Genomic DNA, 18,201 nt, shown 5'->3' with positions numbered 1-18,201 from the left:
CATAAAATGGCCTCACACAGCCGTCACAGCTGTTTCACCAAGAGACAGCAAGGCCTAAGTATATCTCTTCTCACATGGAAGAGAGAGAGAACCACAACAGAAGGTATCAGAACATACCAGGGAGCCCGAAGCCAACATCCACCAGGTATTTCCTTACCTCGGCTGATCCTCTGCTTCTCCCCAGAGAGGATCCCTGGTGTGTCAATGACACTGATGCTTTCCAGCACAGCGTTGGGCAGTTGGGCACACACGAACCTGCATGGCGAGGAAGGTCATGGTGAGCCACTTGTGCACTTTCCCTGGCTCAGCCACACGACTCCATTCACAAGTCTTTCTCATGTCTGTCTCTCTGTAGCTCTAGGCTGGAGGGTCCCAGGCCACCCAGTGTGGGCCTACTTAGTATGGGATGTGTCTGACAGCAGATCTGGGTACTGAGCCCCAGTTCTCTTGTCACTCACCAGGGTGACAAGGTGTTTGGTAAAATTCTGTTGGGCCAATAGGGCTACTCTGTAGAGACAGCCCATCCCCACGTGACCAAAGCTCTGGATTGATTCTCATTGCCCCAAGTCCTTAAGTTGGACTTGGTCAGTTACTTCCTGTCCTCAGTGACTTTACTTAGCTTGGCTCACTCTCAGACTCTTACTTAGATGGCAGATCAGAAAAGACTCCTCTGCCCACTGCATAAAACTCCCTGAGGATGGGAGCAGGAGGAACATGGAGGTCTGCAGAAGAGTCAGGCTGTGGGGATCCCCTTCTGATTTGATCTTCAGTGGCAGTCACTGCACTTCCTACATTTGTCCCCATCTATAAACCCTATTCAGTGCAAGGTATACGTGGGTGTTACCCAGTAGAGGATTCCAAGCCCACTGGCACCACACCAGACTGAGAGCAGCAGCAGTGAGCCAGGAGCTCTACACTTTCAGGAACTTCCTGGGTGATTCTGAGGCAGCCACAGCCTATTCTTGTGAACCCCTGCTCACACTGACATGTCCTGATTTCCGTCCCTGTCCCCAAGAAGCACAGCCTGTTGGAGGTGAGGAGGCTTATTCATAGGTAAGCATAATCCAGGATGCAATGGGGCTAGCACTCCAAAGTTTGTGAAGCATTTGGAAGAATCAAGGCAAAGAGAGGGCTTTCAAGGGAGGGTTTCCTAGAGGAGGCAGCAGTGGGACTGGCCTTGAAGGATGGGTTACAGAACTTAGGAATGTTTATTTAGGCATCTGAAGGGCTATCTAATGGCCAGTCATCACTCTGGGATAGCAGTCAAGCCTTATCCAGGTGGAGCAGGCAAGTGGGAGCTGACAGGGATGTGGAAGAAGACTGCACAAGAAAGGGGAGCCAGGAATCTAAGGCATGGGACCCTATGCAGGCTGCCGTGAAGCCAGAGGCAGACAGACTCCCCCATTCCCTATTGTCCTCCCCATGCCATGCCTGGCAGATCCCCCAGTCAGCCTAATCAGCTACCATCTCAGTGATGAGCGCTACTGGAGAAAGTCACAGAGCTTGGGATGCCACCTGTCCTTAGGTCATAGGGTTCTATAGTGAGCCCCATTCTTTCACTCCTCCCCATGTGTCTCCTTTTCCTCTCTCTTCAGTTTTTTCTGCCTGGAATGTCTTTTATACCCTTCCAGGGTCATTTCACCCATCATTTAATGCCTGTGTCAAATGCCAACTTTTCTGCAAGGCTTCTCACCTCTGCTATCCCCTTGCCTATGTGATGGACTTACTGCTTCATGCCTGTGTCCACTGACCTGGACTCAGCCTCATTTTCCCCAGTAAAGCTAACCCACACTGCTGTAGTGGGGCCTACTGTTTGCTGAAAGAAAACATGAATTCCATCCCCTAGCAAGGTACCTGGAGGGGAAGACAGGGGACAGCCCTTCTTCCTGCCACCTTGCTCTTCTTCTCCCAGTCTGTCTCTCTAGGCCAGTACACACAGGTCCCTGTGGCCATGCAGGGTCTCTGTGAGTCCCCTTCATCAGGCTAGACACTTTAATCAGCAAAATCACAGATATAAAGAGAGAATCCAGACCCCTTAGCACTATCGCCTTGTGTGTGTACATTATTCTTTTCATAATACTTTCACACATATTCTCTTTCTAAATTATTTTTAATAGTATTTTAAATTAAATGTTAATGGGGGAAAAAGCAGTTCAGCAAGGCAGAAAATGAAATATAAAGGTCTTCCTGCCTTCCCCTTTTCCCCCTCAATTCCATTTCTAAAAATGTGGCCACTCTAAACATTCTCTCTCTTTCTCTCTCTCTCTGCCTCTCTCTCTCTCTCTCTCTCTCTCTCTCTCTCTCTCTCTCTCAGATCTTCCATACAAGATATTTGCTGGAAGACATTGGGGCATAGAAAACTTGCAATTTGCAGTCCATCATTTTATAGATGTAGACAATAATATTGAAAAAGGTTAATTGTCTTTACCCAGGATAAACCACTCCTATCCACCTCACACACATCTTCTCATTTCAAAATGTCCTACCACAAAGAGATGAAGCCCTGCTGGGTTTGGTTAATGACAGAAAGCCTCCCTGGTCTCAAGAATGCACCTGGTATGATGGCAATTACCTATATTCTGTTGTTATAACAGACTATCTGCTGATACATGTAACCCAATATACCATCATCACTGCAAGCACATTTATGCCACTATTTGCAATCCTCTCCTCTAGTGATGCCACACTACCTTTTGCATCCCCTAGGCTTTTCTCTCCTCTCACCTGGGCTTCACCTCTAACTCAGAGGGATGATCACCTTAGCTGATTCACAGTCACCTGGTGCAAATTCTTCATGTCTAACGGCAAATTCGTCACCCCCTCCCCAGAGGCCCTTGCCTCTGTCTACCCTCCTGACTCATTCTGCTCCAGCAGGATTGCCCAGCCCTGGCCCAATTCTCTGTTTCAGCATCCTGGGTCAGGATTTCCTCACTCAGCTCCAGTATTAGAGACACTCCTGGACTCCAGGACCCCTGTCCCCCACCCCCCTCTGCTCGTTAACACTACCACCACCTCAATCTGCTTATGCTAATTCAGCTTCCTCCCTGACAGAAGCCAAGCCAATCCCCTGAGACCCCTCCCTGCCCAGTCCACTCTCCAGTGGTGATTTCTCAACATCACCCTTCCTTGAATCCCTGCTTTGGGAACACACCCTGCTGTCCGCAGTTCCACACTCTTCACATGGTCCTCTGCCCAAACCTGCCTCGGTGTTACTCACTACATGTCACTACTAGAAAGACCAGAAATAAGTGTCTAGCTTTAGAAAAAAACATTAGGACAAGAGAGGTTGAGAATCCTTTGGGTAATGAGCTTAAACTTCTACAACTGAAAAATGGCAACACTGGACAGCCATCCCTCACTGAATAATTAGGGAAACAAATAAACAAGTACATGATAATAATATTACCATAACCCCACACTTTCTGTTGGTCACTGTGTGCTGGACACTAGCGCTTTCTGTTCAGTATTTCACTTACCCCTCCTTTAGCTCCTGAGAAGGAGATATTCTGTTATCCTACTTAACAGATGGGAAAAGTTAGATACAGGAAGTATGGTAATGTGTCTAGGATCCATGGTAGAAGGTGGTATTTGAATTCAGGTGTATGGAAGTCAAAGCTTATACTCTTTATATTTACTGCTCCTCCAATTTGAAAAACTCAATTTAAAATTATTAATGCACATATAAAAATTGGACTAATAAATATGGCTAGTGTGATCAGGGGATCAGTCTGCATTTTAGTTATGCAGAATGATTACCTTTCCATGCACTCGAACTTCCTCTGCTCAGATCCTCATGATGACCTTGGTATCTGCAGGCCTGAACTTGCCCCAGGGGAAGGGATGTGGTCTGCCCAAGGTCACACAGGGAGTTTAGTAGGAGAGTCAGTGCTCAAACTCAAAGCTTCCCCTTAAGTCCAATTCATTCAACCAAGTAAGAACCATATACAAGAATAGCAAAGAACCCTCTTCCACTCACTGTGGGTGCAAACCCCAATCATGGCATAGGCAAATGTTGGGAAATGTACAGCATCCTCTCCACTATTATTGGAGGTAGGAACAGTTGGGGCAAATAAGTCATTGTCATGCCCTCTTTTGCTCCTAGATCAGGAGAAATCAGCCCAGGATTCACAACTTCCACATCCCACTGTGGATACTGACTCAGTCACATTTCCGACAAGCTAGGAACAATCAAGAGACTTTGATATGGAAATGGCCCAAAAACTCCTGAGACTGTGCCCGTTTTTCCATGTCCAGTACTCCAAGAAGAAGCATCCGAGAAGCACTGGTGTGCATTCCCTTCCACACTCACCTGTTCAAGAAGGCGTTGCCAAAGGCATTGAGTTTCCTGAAGGGTTTCTTGGGATCCACCACCAGCGCATTCCCAGGGATGATCCCCTCCACGTCCCCTTGCATCACCGCAATAAAGGAGTCAGTGGTTGGCTCAGGCCCAATTCTCATGCCTGGGAAATCCTGTTCCAGCAGGTACCTGGCAAAAAACCCACAGATGTCATGAAGGGACTCTGCTTGTTCATCACCACTGTGTGACCCCTGCTGTGGGCAATAGGAGAGGGACAGATTGGAGCAAGACTGCACCACTTCCAAGAACTCTGCAGTTCAACTTCAAACACCATCTGTTCTTCTTGGTCCTTTTTCACTTTCTGAGCCAGAAAAGGGGGTAGGGCTCAGAAATAAAGTCCACATTGAAACTACACAGAGTTTTGAGGACTTCGAAGCTGGGGGTAACTGGTTGAGATCCCTGCTCAAAGGCATAAAGTGAGACTATCCATAGAGTGTTGGCTTTTCATAGGTCACTATTTATGTGCGTGGTTAATTATTAAATATAAAAACAGCTCGTATCTAATATAAAGTAAAAACAATGTGAAGGATAAATGATGAAAAGTGAATCTCCAACCTAGCCTAGACTTTTGGTCCCACTCTCTGATATCTATTCTATGCATCCTGCATCTTTCTAGAAATGCTCCATGTACAAGTGTGCTATGTATATGTGCTCACAGGTACTCACACAGGGACGACTGAATTTTTAGGCATAGAGGCAGACCACATGCTTTTCCTTCTTTTCTGTCATTATCAATTTGATTCAAACCTTCAAGGATGAGACTCTATTCAAAATGCCTTTACAGTACCTGGCACAAGACAGGTTTTTTCCCTTTTGTTCTTGGGTGTCAGGCAGTTTTGTTACCAATATTATAGTATATGTGATTCTTGGATGGAGGTTATAACTGTCCTAGTTTTTTTTAATGTTCTTTTTTTACCTGCTCTTCCTAGAGAGGTCCAATTTTCTTTTATAGACTGATGCTCTTCTACTGCACCCAACACCTGCTTGTGCACACACATGCACACACACACCCTGCTCCCAACAGGTATGCACTTGCTAGGTAGACACTCCACCACTTGAACCACATATCCAGCCCCTTTTTGCTTTAGTTATTCTTGAGCTTTTTGCACAGGTGGGCCTGGGACCTGGATCCTCCTACCATTGTCTCCTGCATAGTTGCAATTATAGACACAAACCACCATGCCCAGATTGTTTGTTGAGATATTATCTCACTAACTTTTTATGCAAGCTAGCCTCATGCCACGATCCTCTCAACCTTCCTCTGAGTAGCTAGAATTACAGGTATGGGGACCACAGTTGGCCCACTCTATGGGCAATTTATAGGCCCTTTTTAGTGAAAATTTTACTGATAGCTTTTAACACCTTCTATTGGCTAGATGTAAGAAAAATGGTGGTAGGGGAATTTACATATTATCTCAACCAGAGAGGTAAAAAAGTGGAAGAATGTCAGCTTATTTTTATGGTATGGCTATTTACCATGTCCTCTTTCTGCACTTCAGAGTGGGCCAGGACATAGGAGGTCCAGGAACTGGTCCTTGCATTCATCCTGGGGCCTTAAACGCAGACCCCTCTTCCGGTCCCTGGGCTCCATCTTTGTTTCATTAGGAGGCTTGCTAATGTGATCTCAAGGGCTCCTTCTGCTCCCTGGGCCACTGCATGAGGGATGTATTTCTGAATGGTGCCATCTGCAGCCACTTAGCTTTACATGGCTCCTGGTTACCCACTGGCACTCTGGAGGAAGCACGAGGATGGAGAACTACCTACCCCTGAACTTCTGACTAGCCTGAGGTGGCAAGTACCTCTCTGCTTTTCTCCAGACCTGGGTAGTGAGAGCCCAAGGCCATCTGCCCATCTCTACACCCCCCTGGAGGCCAAGAGCAATGGCAAATGAGCCAGGGAACAGCCGCTAAGGACCATAGGAGCTCAGCACAGCTTTGAACACAGAGAGCAGGAGCCTGAACTAAAGACAGGAGCCTGAAGGAAGAAGCCTGGATGTGCCTTGGGACTGGCCAGAGAGGCATCCCAGGAGCATCTTCCAAGGTCCCAATAGAGTTAAGAGACGTTGCTCAAGAAACATAGACCCTTCAGTTTAGAGAAAATTTCTTTTGATGAACAGAAGCTTTTTAGTTTTATGAGGTCCCATTTATCTATGCTATCTCTTAGTTGCTGTGCTGCTGGGGTTTCGTTGAGAAAGTTCTTACCTATACCTAATAACTCCAGAGTAGTTCCTACTCTTTCCTGTATCAACTTTAGAGTTTGTGGTCTGATATTAAGATCTTTGATCCATTTTGAGTTAATATTGGTATAGGGTGATATACATGGATCTAGTTTCAGTTTTTTGCAGACTGCTAACCAGTTTTCCCAGCAGTTTTTGTTGAAGAGGCTGCTATTTCTCCATCTTATATTTTTAGCTCCTTTGTCAAAGACAAGTTGGTTATAGTTGTGTGGCTTCATATCTGGGTCTCTAAACTGAAGAGAACACCCACAGAGTGGGAGAAAATATTGGCCAGCTACACATCAGACAAAGGACTGATAACCAGAATATATAGGGAACTTAAAAAACTAAATTCTCCCAAAACTAATGAACCAATAAAGAAATGGGCAAGTGAACTAAACAGAACTTTCTCAAAAGAAGAAATTCAAATGGCCAGAAAACACATGAAAAAATGCTCACCATCTCTAGCAATAAAGGAAATGCAAATTAAAACCACACTAAGATTCCACCTCACCTCTGTTACAATAGCCATCATCAGCAACACCACCAACAACGGGTGTTGGCGAGGATGCGGGGAAAAAGGAACCCTCTTACACTGTTGGTGGGAATGTAAACTAGTACAACCACTCTGGAAAAAAATTTGGAGGCTACTTAAAAAGCTAAACATTGATCTACCATTTGATCCAGCAATACCACTCTTGGGGATATACCCAAAAGACTGTGACACAGGTTACTCCAGAGGCACCTGCACACCCATGTTTATTGCAGCACTATTCACAATAGCCAAGTTATGGAAACAGCCAAGATGCCCCACCACTGACGAATGGATTAAGAAAATGTGGTATCTATACACAATGGAATTTTATGCAGCCATGAAGAAGAACGAAATGTTATCATTCACTGGTAAATGGATGGAATTGGAGAACATCATTCTGAGTGAGGTTAGCCTGGCCCAAAAGACCAAAAGTCCTATGTTCTCCCTCATACATGGACATTAGATCAAGGGCAAACACAACAATGGGATTGGACTTTGGGCACATGATAAAAGCGAGAGCACACAAGAGAGGGGTGAGGATAGGTAAGACACCTAAAAAATTGGCTAGCATTTGTTGCCCTTAACGCAGAGAAACTAAAGCAGATACCTTAAAAGCAACTGAGGCCAACAGGAGAAGGGGACCAGGAACTAGAGAAAAGGTTAGTTCAAGAAGAATTAACCTAGAAGGTAACACCCACGCACAGGAAATCAATGTGAGTCAATGCCCTGTATAGCTATCCTTATCTCAACCAGCAAAAACCCTTGTTCCTTCCTATTATTGCTTATACTCTCTCTTCAATAAAATTAGAGATAAGGGCAAAATAGTTTCTGCTGTTTATTGAGGGGTGGGGGAGAGGAGGGCATGCAGTTGGTGGTAAGGGAGGGGGTGGGGGCAGGGGGGAGAAATGACCGAAGACTTGTATGCACATATGAATAACAAAATAATAAAAAAAAGAAACATAGACCCATGAGGTGAGCCTTGGGAGCACTGAGAACTCCCTCCTTATTACAACCTCTGGGGCCTGTGTTCATGCTCAGACGGACACTGCTAAGTTGGAAGGGAACCTGGAGATCTCTCTCCATGTCTTCAGTCCTGCTGTGCATTCAAGACCCTGTGGAGTATTAGTTAGTGGGACCCCAATCAGAGGCTCAGAATTGTTTGGTCAGGGCAAGACCCTAGCAGTTGCTACTCTTTAGAAATTCTCTGTTCAATTTGAACATGCAGCCAGGGTTGATAACCAGAACCGCACCAACCCTTTCATTTTCCTGATAATAACCACTTCCACACGACCGACATTATTCTAAACAGCTTGTCAACAACATTGTCACACTGCACAGAAAAAGGTCCTGTAGGCAGCTCCTGTGGAGACCAAGATATAAAGGGGTCATGTGGCTTCCTCAAAGTTAAACAGCCAGTCACAGAGCTGAAACCCAAGCCCCTGTCAGTCTGACACCAAATCCTCCCCTCTTCCACTGTCTTTGACTTTGAGAAAACCACTCTGGAGAACTGCTCAAGCTTCCAGGTGGGCAGGGTAGAGCTGGGGCCAGAGGCTGAGTCTCCCTGGCCCAAACCCGGTTCCCAGCTATCCTGTGCTTCCCCAAGGTGGGCAGGGTCAGAGAGGCTCACTGGGTTTCCTCTAAGTCCTTGACATGCTACTTGCGCCTTCAGGAAGCAGTTGTTGCTGCACTTAACTTCACAGACCCATGGCAGTTTAAATCTGGTTGCTATGCCCTCTGTCCCCAAGGAGCCTGACAAGAAGCTGTGGCAGCCCAATACTGAGTTGAGGAAGCTGTTGATCTGTTCAGAGCCTGGAACGCTGCTGCCTGGGAGAGGTGCCTGCCAGGAGCCATGCAGGAAGGTTTTGGGTTTCCTTGGGAAGCCCCTCGTACATCCAAGACCCTCGTCCATCCAAGACCCTCGTCCAACAACCAGGAGTGTGAAGGCAGGATTTCCTTTGGTCAGAGGATCATTTTGAGGGTTGGCACTGGGGATGTGGTGAGAATAAAAACAAGAACTGCAGCATTAGGCAGCGCTTCCTGCTTTCTCTGTGAGTCTTCACCTTTGGGGCCTCCAGGGAGAGGCAGGGGACCTCACCAGCCTGGGGCCAGCACTTTGGGTTCTCTAACCATGCCAGCCATGCCCTTCAGAAGGCACTGAACCACTGTGAACCTCAGTACCTCCCTCTGGGGATCAGCCTTCTTGCCTGCCTCAGGCCTCTCTTTGGATGGGAAATGCAGCCACCTTTGGGGCCAGGCCAAAAGGACTGGGCTCCACATAGAACTAGAATGAGGAAGGGGACAAAAAAGGCCATAAAAGAATATGGTTTAGCAAGAGGCTGGCCGGGCCTAAGAGGAAAGAGGAGGCTTTGGGGCTCAGAAACTCAGGGATGTATTCACCTCCATAAACATCAGCTCCTAGGTGCATGGCTCAGCCTCACTGATTTCAGGGTGACACACAAAAGCTGTTGCTATCAGGTGACCGGAGCAGTCACCTGTGGGCTCTATAAGGACACTTAGAAATGGTAGGGCCAAGATTCCCCAAGAGGTCAATGCTGTGACCTGGACAGTGAGTGCTTGGCTGAGAAGTGTTATGCAGGCTCGTGTAGAGGGTGAGGCAAGTGTGGATTGGGGCTGGGAGTTTGTACCAAAAGTTCCAGGGACAACAGAAATAGAGAAGGGTGGAAAGAACCAGCCTCAAAAATGCCCAGAATGAATAGAGCCAAACATCATTGCTGAGGTCTCTTCTTCACACAGGCATCTCAAATTCCATCCCTGGGAGACATGCTGTTCTCAGCAGATGAACAAAGGGCAACCTGCCAAACAGGTTGGCTTCCTGGGAAGTTATGGAGCCACCACCTGGGGCAGCCAGGCAAAGGGCCTTGGGCTGATACTGCTGCCCTGATAAGTTCACGTGACCCAAAACTTGCTGACCGTGTGTGGGACTGGGGAAAGATAGAGTCTAACAAGGCTACTAGCAAGTCCAGGGGAACGGCTGGGCCAGGCAGAGAGTCTGGAGCTGGGTGAATTCTCAGGGACATTTGGTATGGCTTGCAGCACCGGGCACCCCTCAAACAAAGCCACCACTGTGTCCAGAAAGGAAAATCTATTGAGGAATCTCATGCACTGCTTTTTTTTTGTGAGAAGCAAGACAGATCGCCTCTGTTGCTGGGTGAAAACATTCCCACAGACATGTAAAAAAAGAAAAGTTAATTCAAGCCTGGGTGGGACTAGCTTGGTGGGGGGGGGTGCACAAATGAGGAGGGACAGGATGGGCTGAGCCTCTGCCATGTGACCAGTGCTGCTCTGGGTCCTTTACCTGTGTCATTCCATTTAATCAACCCTACAGGCTCTGTGACATGGCAGCATTATTTCAATTTGCAGTTGAGTAAGTTGAGGTATAAAATGCCTAAGTTCAGGGTCAACTTAACATACTTAGAGGTCTGAAGAGCTGAAAAGATTCTGGAGTCCTCTCTCCCTTGCAATCTAATGCAAAATAAATAAATGCTAAACCATAAAATAGGTATGGAGAAGCCCAAAGCAATTCTGACTTCTCCCATGAGGACTACTTTTCTTCATGTTTCTCGAGTAAAAATTATTTTATAATATTGTCTTCATTTTTTGTGCCCTGCTTGGCTGACAATCTAAGTAGGTGGCCTGCTTCACTGGAGACCTAAGTACCCAGGGCAAAGCATGGAGCCAAGAATCTCAACCCAGTTTTCCTTCCAAGCACTTACCTGCACAAAAGGGAGGCCCGGACCCTGGGCTATTGTTGGGACTACGACCAGGAGGAGGAAATAGTGGGGTTGGGGTGTAGTGAGCTCCTGTTCCTGCTGACCTAGCTGGGGGAGACTGGAGATGCAGAAAAGACAAACTTTAGAAGATAAGACATGCAGAAAGTTGGAAGCAGATGTGCTGGGCGCTCGGATGGAGACACACAACAGCCTTGTTGCTTCTTTTCTCTAATAATTCTTCTTTTACTTTGCTTCTTTTCTATTATTCTTTAAAACCTTACTTCCAAAGTCTTTCTTCTTTTCTGTTCTTTAAAACCTTGCTTCTTTTCTATTCTATAAAGTCTCTTTCCTTAGACTCGCACTGTCCCATGCTTTCTTTAATCTCTAGCATAACTCACCAGCAGCAGTGTCATTCTCAAAAGTAGCCTGCCAAGCAATTAACTCCCATTAAAAAACCTCCATCAAAAAACCTTATGTCCTCCTTCAGTGAGTCTTTTATATCCAGTGGTAAACAAGGGGGTGGAGCAACAGTTCTCTGGGAGTGGTCTTGACATTGGAACAAGAGAAACCTGCTCTCTACTTCTCCAAAAGTAAACAATTTAGGAAAAGCAGCTGTGCTGCATTTTTGCCTCTTGCTCTCTTCTGAGGCTGGGGCCAAACTCAGCCTGTAGATCATTGAGCACAACTGTGCTTATGTCAAGTTCTCATAGACTTCTCATAATCAGCTCCCCACATGGGTTCACAAATACAGCTGCTGGAGGCTTCAGGGTAGGCTAGGTGCCTTGGCTCCGCTGAAGAATATGCTCTCTCCATCACCAACTTGACCTTGGACAAGTTACCCAAAAGGCCAACAGCCGTGGTCTATCTCCCTAGTTTATAAAATGAGGAAATACTTGGTTTCTAACAATCTCAGTCAGAAAGTGAAAAAGTTTGAGGTAATATGCAAGGGTTTTAGAAAAGCATTAGCCCACAGTGGCACAGACAATAATTAGAGAAAATGAACACCTCCTTGGTGCTACCTGTAGGCACTTGTCAAATTCCTGTATAGTCTCCAAACCCAGTTCAAATGCCTGTTTGTGAAGTCTTAACTGATTCCTTCCCACCTTGCCCCCAAATCAGATATTCTCACTTTCTTCCCTAAATATCTCACAGCTCTTACTTTGCACATCATTCAGGTATACTCTGAAAGCCCACCTCACCGTCTGCCTGTATTACAGGTATTTGTGCCATGCATCTGTATCACTGGGTCCCTAAGCCACTGGTACTTCAGTTTTAAAATGGGATCTGGATAATACTTGTCTTGTTGGCCTCACAGGGTCATAGGATGACCATACTGTACCCAAAGACACAAAATGAGGTAGCGTATAGGAGACTCTTGATGGCTGAGTTGAGATGAGTTAGCTCTGTGTTCTCTAGAGCACCTGCCACTATTCCTGGTGAACAGTATACTCTCAGACACAGGAAAAAATAATTGTAGCATGGAGAATTTAGTGGCCAGGCCGTCCATCCTTCTGCAAGCCTCCCCTTATTGGCCCCAACAACGACAGGCAATCCTGACCAGGGCACTACTGGTTGTGCACAGAGCTCAGCATCATACTCCTCCTCCAGACCTGGAATGGAGAGGCAGGATTCCTTCCGCTTCATCCTGAATGGTGGAGAGGGACTGCCTCCCACCTCCTGGTGTCAGCCTCCAAGTCTTATGGTAGAGAATCAACTAGAAAAAGGGCAGTGAATGACACAACCGCAGGCAACATAATGGTGCTAAATTGGTTCTGTGTCCTCCTAATCGCCACAGTAACCCTGAGAGGTAGTTATTACTATTCACATTGCACAGATGAGGAAACTGGGAGTCAGAAAGGCTGAGTGGCCTGACCTAGGTTAGCCTTCCTAACAGTCTCTTGGCTAGGAAATGGTAGAGCCTAGGTTCTGTTAACCTAACCTGGTCCAGGACCTTTGTCCCATGGCCAGTGGAAACAGGAAGCAGACCTTTCTCCAGAGGTGTACCTTCTCCTGTATGTGCAGATCCAGACACCTGACTTTCAAGGTGGATCCTTAGCCAGACCCTGGGCAGGCAGCACAGTTCCTCTGGCCTAGGGCCTTCTGCTTCTTTGAAGTAACAACCAGGCCTTGGAATAAGCAGGTGGCTTTTCACTAAGCCCAGTTTGAGGTCAGCAGATCAGAGCCCTGGCAATAAAAGGACTTCCTTCAGAGGGTAGCAAGGGACTGAAGAGGTATAGGGAATGTTGCTGGCAGGATGGGCTTTACAGAAGTCAGTAGGTCTTCGTGGGATGGCAGCGCCCTTTTTTTAACCCTTTGGCTTCCTAGAAAACCATCTTTCCTAGGGTGGTGAAGTTATAAAGCCTGGGGTGATGCCTGGATGGGGATGCTGCAGGGGTGATCAGAGATGGAGTATCCACAAACAAATGCTGAGTTGGTCACCTTTGGAGGAGGATGTAGAGTCCCTGCAGTGTGGGAGGTTGAAAGGGCCAGCTGAGTTGGCCTCATTATGGAGCACCACACACCCCAGCAGCCTACCACGTGCTCATACCTCGGAGTCCAAACCACACTACATAGGGCCATGCTAACCTCTACACCAACCCATACCTCCCTATGCAGCACCAAACTCCTCACCAATCCCTGGGGCCTCCACTTCAGAGGCCCTATCAGCCAGAGTCAGAGTCCAGGGAGACCACAGGAGTACTCAGGCCTTCCTCAGCACCTGGCTGTCAGCAGGGCTGCCTCAGCACTTCCTCAGAGCAGCTGTCTCTTCACCTTCACTACCTGAAGACAGAGGAGCCACAGAAGGTGGCCAGAGAGAAGGGCTGGCTGGGGGACAGTGATCAAAGGAGGAGGGGTTTGAGTTTGTGTGCAGTGAGAAAGAGAGAGAAGGGAGAAAAATAGCAGAGGCAAGAGGAAAGGCTGCCAGGGCTGGAGGGACACAGAGCTACTGTACTCCAAAGATGCAGCTTGTGTTGGACAGCGCAGCGGCCAGGCCGATTTATTGTTTATTTTATTATTCTTGCTGGCTGGGCTTTAGGCCAGGGAAGTTATTTCAGGCAGAGATCATAGCACATTAATTAGTTATTAGAAGAATGTCCTTTCTGTGTATTCTTCCTGAGACAAGAAATAGACCCTGTGGCAAGCACATAGAATTGAAAGTGGATGGATACTCAGGAGGCAAAAAGCCAAGAACCTTGGAAATCAGAAGCAAGTCTTTGTTTCCAAGGGAAGGGTCCCTCACAGGTTCAGGCCTGGAACAGAGACGAGAATCAAGGCAAGAAAGCAGGGAGGGGAGAGGGTGAGAGCCAGGCATGGCATGCTTTCCTACCCCAGGACATCTTTGTTCATTTTGGGTAAGGGCTGTTGGACCCACTTGCCCTCTTGGAAAGCAATAGCGAAATATGACTCTTAACTCAAAAAAGAAAAAAAATAAGAACAAACAAAAATGATGTACAACCTTTGGCCTCGTAATTCCTCTTCTGGGGATCTGGTAAAAGCAGTTCAATGTTATGGGCAGTTCTACAATGGCAGCAAATTAGAGATGACATGAAACACTCAAGCAGTTAGGGAAGTACATAGTTGCAACCACAGGTAATAAAATATTGCATAGCTGATCAAAGTAGTGATTTCATGGGAAATGCTCATACCACGAGTTAAAAAAATGTAACGTACAAAATTACACATATCACATGATCTCAGCTGTGGTATAAAACAGGTAAAGTCTTGGAAAGGTAAATATATATGAGAGAAATAAATGTATGTATATATATATATACGTATATATATGTATGTATAAATATATATTAATATATATAAATGTGTATATATAGTATATAAAATATAAATGTGTATATAAATACATATTTATAGTATATAAAATGCTTTATTCTGAGTTATGGGCAATGATTTGTCTCTTCTTCAAATTTATTCTTTTCTGCATTTTCCAATGAAAAGAAAAGAAACAGCTGGATTCAATAAGAAGACAAATGGATAATGTGGCTTGGGAGGCAACTTGTGCTACACCCCCCCCATCCTGCTGGTTGACTCCCCCAGCGAGGGGAAACAGCTATTGATGCAGGAGCTAAATTCGGGACTGGCATGACTGGGGAAGGGAACTCTTGGACTCAGAGGATAAGAAAGAAGAGTCATGTGCTCTCCCGCCTTCTGTCTCCCTCAGATAAGGAATAGTCTGGGGCAACTCTGCCATTTTTGTAGACTCAGTAACAGCTCACGATGACTCAGGCAAAGCCAGGAGCGTGTCTCAGACAAAAGGCACTTAAACCTGTCTGCTGCCTGGGGACCCTGCCTTTAGGAACACTCACTTTTCCTCATCATCCCTCCCCTTCTGCTAGATGTCTGTTGGGAACTTCCCTTAATTGAGACCATGGAGATGCTAAGGCGCAGGTGCTGCCTCACAAATGCTCACGCCCTGGGAAGGAGGCATGATGTCCTGAGAGTTATAACCAGGTATGTCCAGAGGGCCAGGTAGGGCCATGCAGGGCAGGAGCAATCTGCAAATGGCCCGTGCTTCCCATGAGGCATAAACCCAGCCAGGAGGAACACAGAGATCATAAAGGAAGTCGTGTATAAAACCCAGGTAGCTCTGAAGCATCTTTGACAACAATGAATGTTTAATAAAATGGGGAGCTGGGATTGGATCAGAGGTTCAACCCCTAGTGGCCAAGTTGAGCCACCAACATTATATATAAACTTGGGGTATATGTGTATTTTTCTAAGATAGATCCACAGCTTTCATTAGATTTTTAAACTTTAAAAACATTAAAAAAGCAATGGGTTAGGTTAATCTTTAAGGGCCCTTTCAGTTCTAACAGTATAAAACATACAAGAGTCAACAAACTCTCACCCCCAGGTTGTAAACTTTAGAAACTATTTGACCTCTCGAAGCTGCTGAGCCCAAGGCTGTCCATTCCACAAAGACAAACTTGACCTGGCGCTCTGTTCAGACATGATATGTTCGCATGGCGCACATCATGCTTCTAGAAGGCTTAGGTTACAAGCTTAGCCTCAGAGAAAATTAGTACCTAGAAAATTAGTAACCAGACTGTCATCTTGCTGCTCTCCTCATAAACAAAGTACTTGGCTTTGAATGGTGCCGATGCTCAAATAACCAATGAATGGAAACAAAAGGACCCCTGCTTTGGAACCCTCTGCAGGAGATGAGTACCCTTGACTTTGGGGGCGGACACCAAATCTTATTCCCACACTGTAGGAGCATGACTCTCAACACAGAGGGTCACAAGCACTCTCAACAGTTTGGAATGGTTATACGCGGGGCCTTGCAGGTTGTGAGCATTGAGGACTGGAGAGGGGCCTGTTCTCCACAGATAGGAAGGATGCATATCACTCTGGCGATGGGCAAATAGGGACCTCTCTGAATGCGGGCTGGGCAAACTGACTTCCTGAGGATCTTTCCACCCCAAGGATTCTGTCATTCAGGATGAATGGATGACTCACCCTCAAAGTTGCAGGCATTTAGCCAACCCTCTCCTCACACCCATCTAGCACTTCATCTCAGTCCTGAGGCCACCAGTTACGTGGCTTTGGACTATTCGCTTAATCTCTCTATTGCCTCTGTTATCTCACCTGCAAAACCAAGGGGCTGGAGAAAGCAATGCCAATAATTCTTTCACATCTAAAAGTTTTAATATTATTATTGAGCCATTACAATCAAAGAAGAAAAATAATTAAGATGACTAAAAGTATTCTGCTTCTGGACTTTGCATCTGCTGAGACTCCAAGAGATATACCTCAGAACTCTTCCATAGAGAAGGAAAATTATAAAAGGACAAGTGGCACTAAGGGGGCCCCTGGGTCCCAGCCCACCCCCGTTTCCAGGCCTACACCCATCAGAATAACTCAGCTGCAACCATAAGATCCCCAGGCAAGTGCTGAGCCCAGTAAAATGCCATCAAGGACAAATCCCTAAAAAGTGAGGGTGAAAGACATCCCCAGCAGCATATGCTGCTCCAGAAACCAGAAGCTCTCCCACTTATGCCTTCTGGACCTCAGTTTCATCGTCCAGAAAATGGGGAGAACAAGAATAATTCTGAACTTGAACTGCAAACTGACCACCTTCACCAAGGCCCAAGAACAGTGGACAGACACCATGTAGGACAAGGAGGGAGACCAGCAGAGAAATTGTGGGATCCGTTTTTGAGGCTGAACTCAAGGAGTTCTCGAGAGCCCTTAACTAAAGAGTTATCCCTAAACAGGAGTGGGGGCCAGGAATGACCCAACAGACTCAGCGGTGAGCGGCAGCGTGGGCTGCGGGGCCCTGAGTCGGCTCACCTGATGAAGGTGGTCTTTCCAGTGGAGTACTGGCCCACCAGCAGGACCATGGGCTTGTTGTCGAAATCCGCATCCTCCAGGGCCGGCGAGTGGAACTCGTGAAAGCGGTAGTGCTCTTCCAGGGGCAGCAGCTTGCTCTTGTAGAGTTTTTTGAGCCCCTCACTCACGGTCTGGAAGACCTCGGGGTCCTTCCTCCGGCGGTCGTCGGTACCCAGCCAGCTGAACATCGCGGCGGCGGCGGGGAAGGCTCCTGGGGAAGGCGCTGGAGACGCGCCGCCACCTCACCGGAGCGCGGGGCTCAGCCGCACCATGGCCCGGGCGCGCGCGGTCCCTTGCTGCTGGACCCAGCCCAGCCCCTGCTTCATCGGCAGCCGGGTCGGGGAGGGAGATGATCCGGACTGCGGGAGGGGGCTGGCAGCCTTGGAAATGACAGCCGAACCTGCAACGACACTGACAGATACCGGGTCCAGTGCGGGAGGGGTCCCCGATCTCCTGCCAGGCGCGCGCCTAAGTGATGCCCGGGGCCCAGGCGGGTCAGGGGAGGCGACGGAGGCAGCAAAGCTCAGCCTGCGGACAGCTCCGCATCCGCAGCAGCATCCCGCAGCCCCGGCGCACGTTTAAATGCCAGCCCCGCAGGAAGCCGGCGCGTGGAGGAAGTCCCCGAGTACTGGCAAGGCCCCTCTGGCCCCGCGGTTCTGGCTGCACGAAGCCGGGCAGGGCGCCGCCATGTCTGTGGGCAGGCGCTGCGAGGCCCCATGGCCGCTGGCTGGAAAGGGATGCTGACCGAGTCCGGTGGGAACGCGCTGGCATTTCAGTCCCTCTTTCTGGGGGTTTGATTTGGGAACAGCGCCCTCTCAGGGACGGCTGCGAAGACAGCGTTAACCTACTCATCCCTCTCCCTGCTTTGACATCCTGTTACTTTAGTTTACTGAGGTCAATTCCCTAGGGTCACAGGTACTCTAGTAATTGGGACTATTTTTCTTGGGACATGAAAAGAAATGCCAGGTTATAAAATAACCTGAACGTCCACTAGCTAATTTTTTTTGCTAGGCGT

General features: G+C 47.4%; 1 protein-coding gene across 1 annotated transcript in view; it reads right to left on the bottom strand.

The window, feature by feature from the left end:
• Ehd3 (EH domain containing 3) overlaps positions 1 to 17,917 on the bottom strand; it is a 42,366-nt gene extending 24,449 nt beyond the window's left edge. Inside the window, exons 1-3 of the mRNA XM_020187220.2 lie at positions 17,148 to 17,917; positions 4,310 to 4,486; positions 158 to 255 (exon numbers count right to left, since the gene is read on the bottom strand). Of these exons, the coding sequence (XP_020042809.1) occupies positions 158 to 255; positions 4,310 to 4,486; positions 17,148 to 17,374 (502 nt within the window). The 5' untranslated portion in view covers positions 17,375 to 17,917. The remainder of the gene's footprint in view (positions 1 to 157; positions 256 to 4,309; positions 4,487 to 17,147) is intronic.
• Between the last annotated feature and the right edge of the window lie 284 nt (positions 17,918 to 18,201).

Source organism: Castor canadensis, chromosome 12, assembly GCF_047511655.1.
Source record: "Castor canadensis chromosome 12, mCasCan1.hap1v2, whole genome shotgun sequence".
Classification (NCBI taxonomy): domain Eukaryota; kingdom Metazoa; phylum Chordata; class Mammalia; order Rodentia; family Castoridae; genus Castor; species Castor canadensis.
The sequence above is the reverse complement of the archived record's forward strand: the minus strand, read 5'-3'. Positions and strand labels throughout refer to the sequence as shown.